Source organism: Austrofundulus limnaeus, unplaced genomic scaffold (assembly GCF_001266775.1).
Source record: "Austrofundulus limnaeus strain Quisiro unplaced genomic scaffold, Austrofundulus_limnaeus-1.0 Scaffold159, whole genome shotgun sequence".
Lineage (NCBI taxonomy): Eukaryota > Metazoa > Chordata > Actinopteri > Cyprinodontiformes > Rivulidae > Austrofundulus > Austrofundulus limnaeus.
The window spans coordinates 149,047-166,886 of record NW_013952561.1 but is presented as its reverse complement, the minus strand read 5'-3'; the positions used below and the strand labels follow the sequence as shown (position 1 = coordinate 166,886).

The window sequence follows — 17,840 nt, the reverse complement described above, 5'->3', positions numbered from 1 at the left end:
ACACACACACACACACACACACACACACACACACACACACACACACACACACACACACACACATACACACACACACACATACACACACACACATCCTGAAATACATCTGCCTCTCTGCTCTCCAGGGGCATGGATTTTGACTAATGGCCTTCGTTTTGGCATCACCAAACACTTGGGCCAGGCAGTGAGAGATCACTCCTTGGCCAGCACCTCCTCTAAAGTTCGAGTAGTGGCCATTGGCATCGCACCCTGGAACATGATTCACAACCGAGAGGCGCTGCTCACTGCCAAGGTTTCTGTTCACACACAGACAATAGACGGCCACTAAAGGCAGCTGCATCATCTCTGAGCAGTGTTAATGTGTTTGTGCTGTCCTCCGTCCTTCACGCCCGCGTTCATTAGGTGGATGAGCCTGCAGCCTACAAGCCGCAGGACCTGCCCCACGGTTCAGTGTATTCCCTGGACAGCCACCACTCTCACTTTGTGCTCGTGGAGGAGGATCCCAACAGACCAGGAGCCACCAGTGAAATGAGGGTGAAACTACTCAAACACATTTCCCTTCAGCGCACGGGTTACGGAGGTAAAATCACCCAGGACATTGCTCGGACCCAGTGACATAGTGAGAATATTTTATTCGAAGCGATAAGAACGCCACATTTTAATATTACTTGATAAAAAGTTAAAATTTGACATTAAATTTAACTAATGTGAAGTGAAAGTCAGTTTAACAGTTAAATATAAAAAAGTAGAGAACATTCAGTCTGAGAACGATGGCTTAGCTGGTGGTGAATTATAAATACATTAAAGATTTTATTGTGATGGGCCATAATAGATGAGACAGCTTGAAATATGCATAACTTAAAAGTAGCCATGCTTCATTTTTATGACTTTTTTGACTTTCTATAAAGTCAAAAGCCCCAACTTTGTAAAAAATAATAATAATAAAAAAAAGTCAGCCAGTTGAGCTAAGTTTTCAATTTAAACCATTTAACCTGACGTCTGTTTTACTGCATGGAGAACAAATGTCATAGAAGAGCTGCAACAAAAACAATTAGGACTCTGTATATATTTTAGTGCTGAAACATGGATCATAACACAAAAAACTTTTGAAAAACACAATTTGCTGCATCATTGCACACACTGCATTTAAAAACAGCCTGATTTAAGGACAGCTGTAAAACAGCCAACTGTTTCTTAAAATCAAGCTTGACAGATCGTGTTAATTACATGCTGACATTGTAAACTAGAACTTAACAAAAAACTATTTTTGTTTTACTAATCTGGTTAAAATTAAGGCTCAGACAGAAAAAAACAATACTTATACTTTTCAAATATTTTAGGAGAAGCCTTCAGTGTTTTCTGTCTGTCTAATACAGAGCATATGTAGTATGAGATTTTAGTGCCAGCTGGCATGTCTGACTGGATGCAACCTTCCCATTTTATGCACCAATAAATATATTGGTCTATTACCAGGAAGCCAGGRCTTATAAAGTTGTCACAAAATCAATACGACAAGCTGCGGGATCATTAACAGGAAACCTTGATGCTGCTTATTTTTATAAATATTTTACACTTCATGATGGAAAATTGATGAACTGAATTATTTGATGTCTTCAGTAGGAAGGAAGAAAAATAAAATCACACCTTGGCTTCAACAAAAACTGCTCAGTGCAGCCTATTCCCCAGTCACACAATAAACTGACATCAAAACTAGGAAATATGATGTGTTCATCTCCATGCTTACAGGAACCGGAAGTTTTGAGATCCCTGTTCTCTGTCTCTTGGTCCATGGGGAGCCCAGAATCCTAAAGGTACCTTTTTTCCTCTTTTTTTTTTTTTTTTTGGCTATTCAGATCTATAAATAAATAAAAATAAATAAATAAAGCCTAGAACTCTTGAAACAATGCTTAATTTGTTACCTCTTAGGACAAAGTTTTTGACCAGGATAATATTATATTTGTAATAAAAGTTCTAGTCATTTTGGCCAAACCTTGACGAAAAAAAAAAAAAAAAAAAAGCATTTATGCACAATCTCATGTGGTATGAGATGCAGTGGTGGGTACAGTTCCCCTAAAGCACTAAAGCACTCACTTTAAAAACTAATTTTAAAACTTATCAGTGGATTAGCACTTGCTAAATTTATATTCTAAATTTAGAAGCACTAACTGAGGTCTATTAAATAACGTTAAAGTTAACAGCTGACGGTGAAAGTTGTCACACATTTTGTTCATATGTGTGTCACTTATCCACTACGTGACAATATATTGATAACATATAAACTCAAATATGACTGTGGGATGTCAATGATAAGTTTTAAGAGAGCAACATGACAATATGTGACTCATGTTGTCTGTTGAAGAATGTTCATTGGTGGATGGGTTATTTTAGTGCTTTAGAATTAGCTTTTGCCAAAACTTTCAGTGCATTAATGCTTTAGAATTAGGGGACCTACATATTTGAGTTAGTGTTTTAGGGCTAGTGGAACTAACTTTTAGTTTAGTGCTGCCCACCACTGATGAGATGTTCCAAGTACTGTATCAGTGTATATACTGTGTCAGTGACTACCACAAACTAAAACACCACATTTTAGCAAACGTCTGTAAAACTGAAAGAATTAGAGCTTTTTTTGTGAGTTTTCTAGTGTTAGTCTTGGATTGGATTTGCTCAAAGAATTCTGCCTGTATTTTATGAGATGTTTTGCTAATGGACAGACAGTTATATTTTTAAAGTGTTAATGTACTCTTAATAATTATTGGAGATCAGATTTAGCCGCAGCCACCCCAAACTGTCCAAAAATATCTGTAAAATTGACTGAGTTACCAGTGTTTTTGTGTTTTTTTAGAGGTCTTTTGGCTGTATCAGGCTTCATTAAACAATGTGATTTTAAAGGTTTTTCAGTTTTAAATGTACACCTAGTGATTTTGCTTCATTTAAATCCATTTAGTGGTTCACGAAATAGTTTAATGACAGAAACACACACACAAACACAAGCAAAAGCATTATCATACCCCTGTGCCTCAAAATGCCAAATATCGGGGGGTGGGGGGGGGGGTTGGTGTCCATTATTCAACTCATCATATGAGTCTGAAAAGACTAGCTGAGGCTTGAGAATCATTCTCCCAAAATGGCCCGTAACACAGCAGGCCAAAGTCGGACTGAGGGCACACACTTTATCACAAAACTAATCTTTTTCTGCCCAAACGTCTGAGCAAGTCAGCAGTTTATTTGTGCAAACATGATGATAAGTGAAGAATTCAAAATCTACCACGTTAGCTGATCGATCCTGGTGTTGATAAATGTACTTCTTGCTCCAGAGAATGTGCAAAGGGATTGGAAATTYCACGCCGTGGCTGATTCTGGCAGGCTCTGGAGGCGTGGCTGACATCCTCGTCACGCTGATGGAGAGAGGCTGCTGGGACACAGACAGTGTCCAAGAGCTCCTGCTGGACACCTTTCCCAATGCCCACCACAGCACAGACATCAGTAACTGGGTCAAGCTGGTGAGAGCCATGTGCACAGTGGGGGTGGGGGGCATACAAAGACAAGCACTTGTCAAGGCAGGAAAATAGGACACATTGGGGAAGATAGTGAGATGAGCTATGTTGGATTTTGTTTTATCTTTTCTTTGAAAATTTGTGTTGAATTGGTTGGGATTTTAATTTTTCTAAACAGGATAATTTCAAAATGTATGGCAGCAACACATCTGAAAACTGGAGACAGGTTCATGTTTACCTCTGTGACGCATCTCACCTTCTTTTAAAGACCCTATAACATTTTAGACAACTTATGCCAACTGAGGAAAGTGTTTTATTACTAAATAACTCTTATAGGTTATATATTTGGTTTTTTCTAATCATTAGCATTGCATGTAAGGCTTCCAGTTAATTGTTTTTATTCCATGTTCAAAGTTGACATCATCAACGTTGGACAATGTTTTCACAAATTGTCTAAAATGTAACAGGGCCTTTAAAAACTGTCTGAAAACGTTTAGGAACCAAGRAAATCAGCTGCAGGCAGTTTTGGAGGGGAATTATGTCCCATTGTTTTTCCTTACTGCTCCTAAGTCCCAGATCCACCTTGCTATATGAAAGGTCTGGACTTCAGGTGGGCCAGTTCATGACCCAGACCATTCTATTACAAAGCTTTGCTGATGTGCAGTATAAGGTTTAACATTGTCTTGCTGAGATATGCAAAGCCTTCCCTAAAACAAGACATCATCTGGAAGAAAGTAGTTTCTGTTTATTTGATGGTTTCTTTCCAGCTGTGTAAGCTGCCCATGCCATAGAAACCCMAAACCCCTAAACCATCAGATAGGCAAGCTTTTCAAAGTGTGCAGTGATATCATATAGGTGGTCTTTAACATAGAGGACCCATGATTTCCAAAARGTTTCTCAAATTTCCATTTGTCTGACCATGGAAAACTTTTCCACCTTGCCTCAGGCATTTAAAATGAGTTTTGACTCGGAGGAGATAGTAGCATTTGTGGATGGTGTTCATATACTGCTTTTCCCTTTGCATTATAGAGCTTGAACCAGCATTTGTAGATGGCATGGTGAACTGTGTTTACAGACAATTGATCTATGGAAGAGTTCCTCAGCCCAAGCAGTGATGTTCAGAACAGAATCATAGATTTTAACATAGTGCCTAAAAATCAAGGGCATTAAAATCGACTTTKGGTTTTGTCCTTTATGCACAAAGAATCTTCAGATTCTTGAATTATCTTTGATTTTAGGATCTGAAGAGGATGGGAGGTTTAAAGGGTTCCCAATGTTCCATAAATTTTTGAAAGTATTTTTTTTTCAGATTGGTAACCTCTTCCCATCTTCTTAGAGATTCAATCTCTGGAAAGCTCTTTTTTAAACCCAGACCTCTTACTGACCTGTTGCCAAAAAAATCGAAATAGTTGTAAAATCTCCTCTAGTTGTTTCTTATTTTTACCACTTACTCACAAAATCTTAATTATCCCTTGTAACATGTTAGTGGACATGTGATGCTAGCATAAAAAAACCTTTTGTGAAACATTACCTTTTTTTTAGTTTACGTGTTTAATATGTTTGCTTTGTTCAGTTCATGAACTTGATTGTTTCATTAGGTTTTTATTTGCATTTTAAACAAAATCTCAACTTCAAGAATCAGGGTTGTACTTTACAGAAATGTAAGATGAGGGTGGGATTGAACACACCTGATGTTTTGTTTTAGCATAAAATAATGCAATACTAATTAAAGAATACATATTGCTATTGTTACCTGCCCATCAGATCCAGAAGATACTTGATCATGGGCATCTCCTCACTGTCCATGACCCAGAGCAGGAAAGCTCCGAACTGGATACTGTCATTCTCAAAGCTCTCGTCAAAGGTAAAGTACTTCCTGTCAGAATTTGTTTTCAAAAACATGAAATTCTCTGTAGCTGTACAATTGCAGGTTTCTTGATTTGACACAGAGCCGTGACATTTTGAGAATTTGATAGGCTGTACACTTTTTGTTATTTTACGTGCCTGTGTGTTCATTAGCTTGTAAAAGCCAAAGTCAGGAAGCTCAAGATTTCTTGGATGAGCTGAAGCTGGCTGTGGCGTGGAACAGAGTGGACATTGCCAAAAGTGACATCTTTAAYGGAGATGTGGAGTGGAAGGTGGGTGAATATGTATAATAATTAACTGATTAGAGGCTGAACAAGCTCTGGCAGTTTACTTCTAATCCAGTCTTGTGTTACAATAAGGCCGATTACTGCTTTTTGAACAACAAAYACGTTTGAGTTTAGCACATTTCAAATAATGACATCAAGGTTTTTACCTGCCTCGAGCTGTATTCATTGACATACATGATATAGGGAGCTTGCACTGAGCCAAACGTTCACCACTAATGCTAATATATTCCGGCAAATACTCTTTATTTTTCATTTTTAGTGCAGTTACTCCGTCAAAGGCAAGAAGGCAATCCTGTTCTTGCCCATGTTTGTATATGTGTGTCTGTGTTTGTTTACTTGTCTGTTAGCAAAATATGTCCTGAACAACTAGACAAACCTTGATTAGACCATCGYAAAGTGATTATTGGATGCACATTTAGATTTGATTACCATTTGGTGTCAAACCAATTCAAGATGGTGGTCGCAGCCAAGTGATCTTRGAAAATACTAAAATAACTAACACRGGCATTTTGCAGATACTGAGCTAAAATTTGGTGTGGTCAAAGCCAAAAGTTATCATATTCTAAATGYTAAATGAAGTGGGGTATCATGTATTTCCCAGGCACATAGTTCAGTTTTATACCACAATCAARTATGTTACCTTCAGTTGYTATGAAAATGCTGTATGTATCAAAAATAAATTTGATTTTGYATCATAGCCKATCTTAAATGTCTTGGAATTGGTCTCACCTCCTACCATTTCAGACACTCTCAGTTCAGCACATCATCAAAACAGTGCTTTGGGGGAGGGGTTCTCTGTGGACATACTGAGCTCCAGGGAAGTTCTAGGTAAAAAATAGGCAGTGTTTTTTTTTTTACCAGCAAGTGTTTAGGCAACCCTAAATGGTTATCACAGGAGATTCAAGGATTTCTCAGACGTTCATGAATGAGTCAAAGCAACACTCTGGGTATGTTTTTAATGAAGGAACGAGATGATTACAAAGCTCAAAAAAGTTGTTTTTGYATAATACCCCACCCACCCCTTTAAGCATTGAGGAGTGTTAAAATTTCAGTGTTAAACTTTTGGGTGTTGATTTAACACCCACTAGGGTTATTTTAACACWTTTTGAGTAACCTGACACCCAGTGTTGGTGTTAATTCACAGTGTTGATTTCCTCAATGTTATCTCAACACTGGACAGTGTTAAATAAGCTCCGCCCACAGTTAAGTCTYAYRTAACACTTAACAGTGTTGTTATATGGCACCATACAGTGTTGAAAGCARTATTCRGAAAAGCCYMGCCCTCTTCCACCTCMTGTCAGAYAGACCAGTATTTACCCAGCATTCCTTGCTGAKAAATCTTGCAGAGATTATGTTTTTGCATGTTTKWGACYATTAAAGAWGTTCATGAGAGTAAAAATTAGTTGTTCTGGTTAGTTTTCTTGGTCAGTTTTATTAAGTTGTTCAACTTCAAGTTTATGTTACTGGCCAAAAATCGACCATTATATTTTTCTACTAACTACTGAGTAGTGTTAATGTAACACTACAAAGAGTTTAATATTACCTCTGAGTGTTATATTTACACTCTCAAATATATGGTGTATTGATGCCTTGTTGTGTCCTTTTAACACCATAATTTCCTTTGTTAATAAAAATGCATTGGTGTTACTTTTAACACTTTATTTTAACACTGTTAAAATGTTAATAAGACACCCAGTATTGTTGAATATTAAACACTGGCTGGTGTTACACTTAACACTATATTTTAACACTAACACTAATTTTATGTTAATGTGACACCCAGTATTGTTGAATATTAAACACAGGTTGGGGTTAAATTAACAAAAAAAAAAWGGGTGTTAAAATTTAACACTTTCACAAATGTTATTTTAACACCAGCAAGTGTGGACACATAGTATAGACACTTTGTTGGTGTTGAAATTAACACTGTGGGTGTTAAACTAACACTGGTATTTTTGGTGTGTGTCGTCAACTCTGTCCTTTAGTAAAATATCTCATGAACTATGATGTGATTTAATGAAATTTGCAGAAAGAAATCCTTGTATGTGCATCTACAACTGAAATGGTCACCACAGCCTATTGATATTAGCCAACAAATAAACAGCCACAACTTAGTCAAATTTACAGATATTGGGTCAAAATCTGATATTGTAATACCTGAGTGTCATCCTCAACACATACTCTAAGCACTAACAGATCTCACAAGATCTTGCAATTTCACAAAACTTTGCACCAAATTGTTGTTTTACAAGGTTTGACCAAAATTGCTAGCACTGCATTCTGTCTAAGATGATCTTAGTTTAAACTTCAGCCCTGAAACTTGGTGGGCAATATGCATTCCATGTTTTGCTAACCCTTTAATTTTTACATGTTACCCCTGTAACATTTGCCATTTATCACAAATAATCACTTTATGTCAGCTTTGAAGCAATAGATCCGCCACACTGATCATTCTAACAGAACCATAAAAATCGCAAAATGTTCATGGGAAATGTGTCTCTTCACCAAGCTGTGCAGTTAAGATGGCTGTAAATTTATTTTTCATGGAAGTTTCAACAYGTCAACATTTGACAGTGGTGGGACACAAAGTGTGGCTCATTAGACATGGTAAGAATTTGCTAGGCTTGTTAGTGAAAGGAATATAAATAGGATTGGCTGTAAAAGGCTGGGAATGACTGCAGCTGAACCTCACCATTGGCGCAGGCTTGTGATCTCGAAGAAGTGATGATGGATGCGCTCGTCAATGACAAACCAGACTTTGTGCGCCTCTTCGTGGACAACGGCGTGAACCTGGGCGAGTTCCTCACCTACGGCCGTCTGCAGGAGCTGTACTGGTCCGTCTCAGAGAAGAGCCTCTTTCACAACCTGCTGCTGAAGAAGTATGAAGAGAAGCAGCTCCTCCTGGGAGCAGCCAGAACGCCTGGTCCGCCCGGACACCATCCACCTGAGCAAGGCAAACCTCGCTTCACCCTCTTCGAGGTGGCCAAAGTGCTGAAAGACTTTCTGCATGACTCTTGTAAAGGCTTCTACCAAAAGATTCCCACAGTGAGTAATATATATCAACATATATGTCAAATCAAGTAAATAATTCTCATTTTTTCAGTTCGACAATAAGTTTCTTTCTCAGCCTTTTATTATCCACGTTAAACATCTAATTGTGTCCCCTTGTCACAGTTTGTGTTTGCCCTGTGGTTTTCATGAATAATTTTTACTTCTAGCCCTCTCAGACTATCATTTGACACTGCTAAAAGTGCCAATGATGATGAAGCAGGTAATATAGGGAGCTTAGGATCCTCTTTTCCTGGAGGAAAGTCAATCTTTGATTGTGACTTTTATGGTAACTCGTTCAGCAGTTGTGGGGAAAAAGAATACAATTTAACTAATAAAGTTATCACAGTTCTCGGATGATTCCACCTCATTCCACGTTCAATCATATCCCTTGTTCTCGCCATCACTGGAGCATGACAATAAGATTGATTTTCATGAAACCAAATCTAAAACTGCTGGTTTGTCAAAAATATGCTCATTTTGAATATTTGCCTCTATGCTCTTTGACAGTTTTAATAGTTTATTATTCTATTTCAAAAGGCAATTAGTTAAAAAGACTCTTTTTGTTTTTGATAAATTGAAACACCATTACATCCACGATGACATACAGACAATGGAACATAAAAAGACCTCCTTGGCGGTGGCGGTAATTGATTTTGCTGTAACGTGTTCCATAAACTCCGTGACTCATGCAGGCATTGAATGTTGAGTAAACTGTGTGCAGCTGCCCCATTTATGATACATGTTTAATACATCCAGTGTACTGTCTGTGCGCTTCAGGAGAAGCCAGCGAAGGGCCGACTGTTCCACAGCCAGAAGAACCTGCCCGAGCTGGAGGAGCGCTGTGAACATCCTTGGCGAGATCTCTTCCTCTGGGCCGTCCTTCAGAACCGGCAGCAGATGGCTAACTACTTTTGGGCCATGGTCAGTCTTGTTCGGCTTCTTTGCTCAGTTCAGCTCCGGTGTGTACTAAATCAGCTCTGTGCAGTTCAGTCTGTGGCAGCCGAAAAGCATCTGGCCACGGAGAGAAAAACGATCTATTCAAATCAAGCTGAAGTGAGCTGTGAATCGCACACGGACAACATAACTTTAAATGGAGAGTAACAAGAGCGATGTAGGCTGGGCGGCACAGTGCAGACGTAGGTCAGTCCTGCCGTATGAAAATGTCATCTACATAAAAGGCCGTGCAACAAGGTGAGCTAAAAAGCAATCTTATCTCAAAGAACATTGCTAAAATGAAGGTCATGCCGCCTGCTGAGGCAGTCACCCCATGGTGAGATAGGGCAACCATATCTAACGTTCCCAATGAATTTAATGAGAAGCATATCCTGACATTAGACTGATGTTTTATGAATAGTTTAAACGACAGCAATCAGTGATGACAGTGGTTTTTTTCAGTCTTTTCAGCNCCCCCAACCCCCACCCCCAACACTCTTTTCTTTGCTGCCCTTTCCTGAACTAAAGCAACAAATTATTCTAATCTCAACAGTGGTCAYACTTATGTGCTACTGCTTTGCTTCTTATTTCAAACATTGTCTGAAATGATGGTAATCGCATGCAGCATGTGCACACCCCCACTGCAAATCTCTTTGCCACTCTCACTGCGGCCCGGATCGCAGCATTCGTAATTTGATTATTTGAAGCATCGCTCTCTCACTGAAGACCTCAGAACACTTATACTCACAAACTGACTTGTTCTACAAAAAGCACATATACAGTATTTAACAGGTAGTCCAAACTGCTGTCACATTAATGAAACCAAAAAACACATTATAGCCCACAAATAATATAGACTTTTTTTTTTTTGCATTTTGAAACAAAAAAAAAAAGGATTTGGTTCCCATAGATTGCTTCATCAAATGTAAAATAATCCACTTCATTATTCTCTGACATTATTTACACACTTGACATGTGCAACTGTACTTGACTTATTAAATGGATCACATCTGCTGACAGTTGAACATGACTTTGTGTCAAATACATATTCTGAATTACAAAGTTTTATTTGTATACAAAGAGAATCCTGAGGAATGTCAGCTCCCATAAGCGCAGTTCTTCCTGTCTCCTAAAAAAATTGTTAAAACATTACTTTTCAAGAAACATGACAGTATCAAATGAAACGTTATTTTTATCATCTTTCTCCATGGTGTGATGTTAATGATTTTAATACTTATTTTTTACAATTACATTCTTGAAACTATTAAAAAAAGTGAAATCACAGAGGCGCATTTTCTTTTATTATATGGAGCAAATGCAAATACCACCAGACATGCTRTGTCTAATATTCCTCTGATGCTGCCCTCAAGACCAAAAGTGACACAAAGTCAGAAAAGATCRCACAATAAAGGTGAGACACATTTATGTGCTTCACCTCAGGGCAGCTAACCAGGGAGATAAAACTACATGTGGTGATTAACTCACTATGTGAAAAAAAACAAAAAAAAACTGATTGTTATGTTGCAGGCAAGCACTTTGAACATTTACAGCTATTTTGTCACAGACTCGGGGTACTTGAAACTGTCAAAAAGAAGCCAGAAAAATATCTATTTTCTTTCTGTCTACGCATGTACATGTTTATGTGTTTGTCTATAATCACAATGTTTTATGAACCACTAAATGAATTTCAATGAAAATTGTAGAAGTTAATCAATGTTAGCTCATTTCTAGCTGATAAACTTTTGGAGGGAACCTGATCAAAGATGGCTGCCACAGACAATTGACTTAAAAAATCCAATCCAATCCAACTTATTTAAAAAGCCCTTTAAGACTCCTTCAAGGGAACAAAGTGGCGCACAATAAAAACAAACTGTCAACAATAAAAGATAAAAAAATCACCCTTAGATGTAGCCAAAGATTAAAGTTTGTTGTAAGTGACAGTTTAAAAGCATCTAGTTTGAAGGCCTGTCTAATGTACAAAGACAAGTTGTTCAACGATTTAGGACCCAGCACTGCCAAAGTCTGATCTCCTCAGAGCTTACATCTGGTTCTGGGTACAAATAAAAAATTWAAAAAACATAATCAGTTATAACTTGATAGAATTTGATCTGATAGTAGCTGAGAYTAATCCCCAACCAATATTCTGATTGCTAATGAACTGCACTAATTGTTTTTGTTAAAAATTTTGCCATATACTGTTTGGAGTCTACCTTGTCTGTTAACAAACGTATTTAATGAACCACAAGATGGATTTCAATAAAAGTTTTAGGAACTAATCATATGTTGTATCCCTGCAACTAATTTGCTTTTAAAGTTAATCTAATTTAAGATGGTTTCCACAGCTAATCCACTTCAGTAATTAAAAATATGTTAATAAATCAACAAATCATACAGATATTGGGTTAAAAGTGGTGTGGCAGTAGCTGAGAGTCACCCTAAACCAATACTGTTCTTTGAGTGTGACATCATGTGCTGCATGAAATTTTATCATGATGTCATTATATTTCTTTTTAATGTATATATATACATATATAGTATATTTCTATTTAATGTCAAATATAAGATGATCTCAGGCATGGTGGCGGGCAATAAGCACTTCGTCAAGAAATGTTGGGCRTTTAATCATTTAATCAGCAAGTAATACATGTTTTCATGTTTGCCTGTTCTTTCAGTTACCTACAGTACCTGATATCCCCTATAATACAGTATATCACTTTGATTTGTAGAGTACATTGAAATAAAATGAAGCCAAAGCCCTGGGGAACTGAAGGAAAACTTAGTGAGATGTTGTCTATAAAGCAGAAACTATCAAAGCCAAAGTGACCAAATTTTCCTCAACTTTGGATGACACCGAAATGTTAAAACGATGCAACCACAACCTCAAATATCCATTTGAAGTTATAAGTCCTGTGGAGCTATACAAGGTCAACGTATGGCACCTTTATTGAGCAACTGCTGCTGTGATATTGTAGCCAAAGCACGCTGTACAATAATTGAGATGCAAAAGATGACATGCTCCAAAATTCTAGACTACAGCTCTCTTCCAGACGCATTTCTTGGATCCAGCTTTCTTTTAATCCTTCAGGGCCCCGAGGCAGTTGCAGCAGCGCTGGCAGGCTGTAAGATTCTAAAGGAGATGGCGCGCCTGGAATCCGAGGCTGAGTCTGCGCGCAGTATGAAGGAGGCCAAGTATGAGCAGTTTGCCCTTGGTGAGTACATAAAATGTGCGATGATAAGAGCTGACAATGTAGTTATTGAAACCAAAGGTCAAGCGTAGCTTCAATTACCTCAAACCAACAATGTCAGAGAAACACAAACAGTAACTTTGTGAAAGAATCAAAAAGTTAATCTGAAAGTAGAAAATCTTCAGAACGCAACAAAATGGAGTGGTTGGCACTGTGCATTGACTGTTCTCATTGTGTCAGATGTCTTTGGAGAATGTTACTCCAACAGCGAAGACAGGGCTTACGCTTTGTTAGTGAGAAGAACGCACTGCTGGAGCAAATCTACCGTTCTCAACTTGGCAACCGAGGCAGATGCTAAATCCTTCTTTGCCCATGATGGAGTCCAGGTAACAGTGAGACACGTTCACGCTCCTTTGGTTTCCGTTTGTCAGATTTATTTTTCACTTTTCAGTCTATTTAAGGGGTCAAAAATATAGCAAAATTGACAGATATTTATTTTGACCTCCTCTGTGCTGCCGTTCTTTATTAAAAAAATGTTCCCAGAGCAAAGATTGCCATTAGAGACTTCAATCAATTCACATTTCTTTCCCACTACACATCCCTCTAAGACATGTCCTTGTCATTAGAAAGTCATCAGTGAGAGTTAATTGGTATTCAGAGTCAGCAGGGAAAGTTGGCGCACAGCAACTAACATCTTTTATTTAAGGCATGCAGTTGGAATAATAACATCTTTGTGATAGGAGGCTGCTAATCTCGATTCAGTGCATGGATATGATTTGAAAAGATGGTGATATTTCATTGCTCTGTTCGGGTGGACAGGTTCATAACTAAGCATCAGGTGCTGTTTCACGTAAGAAGCCTCGAGACAAACTGCAGTCTGCAGCTGGGGGTTAGGAAATGGTTGACTTGTTTTATGAAAGAGAGGGAGGGGGCTGCTTTTTATCTTCTTTCTTTGTTATATAACTCTTAAAGTGTCATGTCTGTGAGGTGAAACTATTATAAGACCTATGGTGCCCCCTTGTGGTGAACTTTATTCCCACAACTGAGTCTGCCCTCAGGTGTGAAACTAGATCACCCTAAAGTCCACTTCCACCGCAGGCCCTCCTCACAAAGATCTGGTGGGGAGCAATGACGACAGACACGGCCATCTCCAAACTCGTGGTGTCTTTCTTCTGTCCACCGCTCATCTGGACCAACCTCATTAAGTTCAGGTAGTATTTCTCTTCTTCAAACTAGAGCTCACTGAAAAGTGCTGAATGGCTTTTTTGTTGTTGTTGTTGTGTGCTCTGACACCTTCCTTTTGTGCTTTAGTGATGAGGAGCTGGATAACCGTGAGGCTAACAAGCAGTTTGTGGAGTTGGACAGCCTGGAGACAGAAAAGGCGTTACTGCTAACGGATGATGACGACCCTCTGTGAGTTTGAGTCCAACACTGTGTTATTTAAAGGTCATTTCATTAGCTGGTCAGAGTGGAAGTTCAGCCAGAAATAAAGCTGTGGTGATAAGCCTAGCTGAACTTTCCATTCCGTGGAAAATTTCTACCAGTTTATTTTATTTTATTTTATTTTTATCACCGGCACAGAAAGGTAAAGATGGACAATAATGTTTTTGGCTTGGTCTGTGTCTGCAAGTGTGTCTGTCTGTCAGCAAAAATAATCAGATCTACACCKGAATAACTCTTAAAGTCAACCCAATTTAAAATGACCACTACAGCCAACCAAGATTAACAAACAAAAAAACTTGCTATAAATCAGTCAGTTTAGTTAAACAGGTACTTGGTGTGATAGCAGCTGAGAGGCCTTTAGAACATACATGGTAAGTTTAACTCCCTAAAATTTTGATATTATTTGTTTTGGCCAACTTTTCTATCTGTTAGCAAAATAAAGTATCTGATAAACCACTGGAGAGATTTTAATAAAACTTCCACAAAGTAGTTATTTTATTTTATTAACTGGGCAAATCCCATTAAGATTTTGCATTGGAGGCCTGGACCTGAAGGCGACCTATCGTAAGTGGTTTTGGTCTGTTGGGGAAACCGGGGTACCTGGAGAAAACCCATTTAAGAACAAAAAGAACATGCAAACTGCCCACAGAAAGACCCCAGGTCTTAATCAGGGATTTAACCCAGGACCCTCTTACTGTGAGGCAGAAGTGGCAACCTCTGATCCGTCAAGCTGCCAACTATTTAGTGTATCTTTACAAATTGCTAACACTGCTACTGATATGACCTGGCACAAAAATGGCTATAGCCCAGCCAGTTTTCCACATTTTACATTCAAACTGGGCATGGTATTAGCTAAGTTATTCACAGCATGTACTCAGATCATGCCATAATATGCTATAATATACAAGTTTAAACAAAACCTTATTGTCCTCACTTCTGGTTCTTATGTTCTAAAATATATCTACATAAATATGCAAAATAGATATAATTTAAAATGAACTTTATTGTTTGATATATATAATGTTGCAGTAAAAAAAAATAAAAAGACGAAGAAAAAAGTTTTCTTGAAAAGTTATTTTTATTTTTTTTTTCCACACTTTATTTTTCAGGGACACCACACCTGGAAGTCTTGAAGCTCAGAGCTGTGCCACTGTCTGGTGGCGCTTCCTGCTCCGCCGCTGGCGTCGCTTTTGGAGTGCTCCTGTCACCGTGTTCCTCGGCAATGTGATCATGTACTTCGCCTTCCTCTGTCTCTTCACCTACGTGCTCCTGCTAGACTTCCGCCCACCGCCACCTCTCGGACCCGGGGCTCCTGAGATAATGCTCTACTTCTGGGTCTTTACCTTGGTGCTGGAAGAAATTCGACAGGTGAAAATGAAAAAAAAAAAAAAAACATCCAGTCTCAACAAATCTCTGATGTGTCTTTTTTCCTACGTGCTCCTGCTAGACTTCCGCCCACCGCCACCTCTCGGACCCGGGGCTCCTGAGATAATGCTCTACTTCTGGGTCTTTACCTTGGTGCTGGAAGAAATTCGACAGGTGAAAATGAAAAAAAAAAAAAACATCCAGTCTCAACAAATCTCTGATGTGTCTTTTTTCATATTTTCAAACAAGCTTAAAGTTGGCCCATTTTTATGTATGACGCCCTTGTTAAAAATAATAATAAACTCACYGAGGCAGTTTTGCAAGAAAGCAGCCCTTTGATTAGATATGCTACAGTTTTCAGTCCAGACAAGTCAGACACATCTGAGTAGGCGATGATGTGATTCGCTAGAGTGAACCCATTCTCTCTGGGGTTTTAAGGATTCATGAGCTTCTCATCTCTCTGCATTACTYGCTCTCCAAGAGCCAGGTCAAATAAGTCTGATCCCTTATTGCAGTGATCCAGTTGAGCCCTGCTCCCTAGGGGCCACGGAGAACCCATATGAGACCACTGCTGTCCCTTACATTTTTTTATTTCTAAGTGCTGCAACCAATGTGTGCAGCACAAGTTGCAGGCAGATTTTGCATGAGCCCAGTCGAGCCCCCTGTGCCTTTATCTTTCTGTCCATCTGTCTGTGCATCAGTCTCTCTGAAAGCATCCTGCTGCCCTCAGCTTGTCGTCAAGCAGACAGGCCCATTAAGGGAACAGGCAGTGGTTCTTAATGCACCTACAGGTGGCCTGTTCAAACCACAGTAGACAGCTTGACCTTAGATTCTCTGCATWACGGGAATTTCACAGAGCTGAGAATCTGGGACTCTCCATGTGCCTTGAAAGCAGCAAGGCAGTGTACCGACTCGCTCCCTGCAGGCCGTGTCTGTGGCTTAGGTGGAAAAGGGCTTCTTAAATTATTAATGGTTTTCAATTATGAACAAGCAGATTTATTCATTATATTAAAGCAAAAACTTTTGTACGACAGAGTTTCTTCACAGATGAAGAGATGAACATCCTGAAGAAGTTTAAACTTTATGTAGAGGACAACTGGAACAAGTGTGACATGGTGGCAATCTCTCTCTTTGTTGTTGGGGTTTCCTGCAGGTAATTGCTGCTAAATAAGACTTATAAATATTGCATTAAATATTTAAATGAAGGCTTTGCTCTGATACAATGGTGATTTACTGTTATGACGGCATAATATGTTAAAACAAGGTTTKTATTGATTTAATTATTTTGAATAATAGATAAATACATGTTTTTTCCAGTACACAAAGCCATTTAAAATTTTAAATAAACTGAACAGAATTTGACTGATTACTTTTTGTATCAAACCCTGAAAAGGCTTCTGTTAGTGGTGACCCAATAAAGATGTTGGTATTGGGCCCAACACTAGTATTTTTTAAATATATGTATTCATACAAAATGCCCTGGTACTAAGGACCAGTACCAATAATTCAAATAAATTCAATTAAGTTTATTCATTTAGCGCTAAGTCACAACAAATTTTGTCTCAGGGTGCTGTACACAAACAGTCAATCTAAAGAAGCCAGCAGATCATGTTAAATCACTTTGTCACAGTCTCCCCTCCTGAGCAGCACATTAGTGACAGTGGAAAGAAAAAGCTCCCTTTTAACAGGAAGAAATCTACAGCAGAACTAGACTCAAGACAGGCGGCAATCTGCCTTGACTGGCTGGGTTTGGGGGGGGGGGGGGGGCAAAAGAGACACACACACACAAAAAACAAAAAAACCCAGAATGACCAGTCCAGGTGTATTTTCCTCAGGAAGAGAAACGAAGCAAAACATGTTACTGATAGAATTACAACAAACATGTAGAGGAAAGTGACTAAAGACAGCAGCAGAGTGAGGAAATGTGGTCAGCCTGTAATCCAGTAGTTTAAGCCTAAAGCAGCAGAACCAAGGGATAACTCAGGAAGCCAACCCTGGGGTTTATCAAAAAAGAAAGTCTTTAGTCTAGTCTTGAAAACAGAGTGTCAGCTTGACAGACAGAGACTGGAGGTTGATTGAAAGCTCAAGGAGCTCAACAGGACAAAAACAATCCAAACATAAAWCAGGTTCTGGCACTTCTAAATCTGCCTCATCTGACAGGGAGTCAGAGGATAAAGGCCTATAAGGAAGGAGAGCCACCTTGTTCTATATATATA

The 17,840-nt window shown here is 38.7% G+C and overlaps 1 protein-coding gene across 1 annotated transcript in view; it reads left to right on the top strand.

Moving 5' to 3' along the window:
• The window catches only part of trpm5 (transient receptor potential cation channel, subfamily M, member 5), a gene marked incomplete in the record, with an annotated part of 30,428 nt that overhangs the window by 5,979 nt on the left and 6,609 nt on the right, over window positions 1-17,840 (top strand). The window contains 14 exon segments of the mRNA XM_014016987.1: window positions 126-292; window positions 403-580; window positions 1,747-1,811; window positions 3,315-3,500; window positions 5,259-5,358; window positions 5,514-5,632; window positions 8,351-8,692; window positions 9,476-9,619; window positions 12,717-12,840; window positions 13,057-13,202; window positions 13,915-14,027; window positions 14,128-14,229; window positions 15,369-15,627; window positions 16,659-16,777. Coding sequence (XP_013872441.1) covers window positions 126-292; window positions 403-580; window positions 1,747-1,811; window positions 3,315-3,500; window positions 5,259-5,358; window positions 5,514-5,632; window positions 8,351-8,692; window positions 9,476-9,619; window positions 12,717-12,840; window positions 13,057-13,202; window positions 13,915-14,027; window positions 14,128-14,229; window positions 15,369-15,627; window positions 16,659-16,777 — 2,164 coding nt within the window.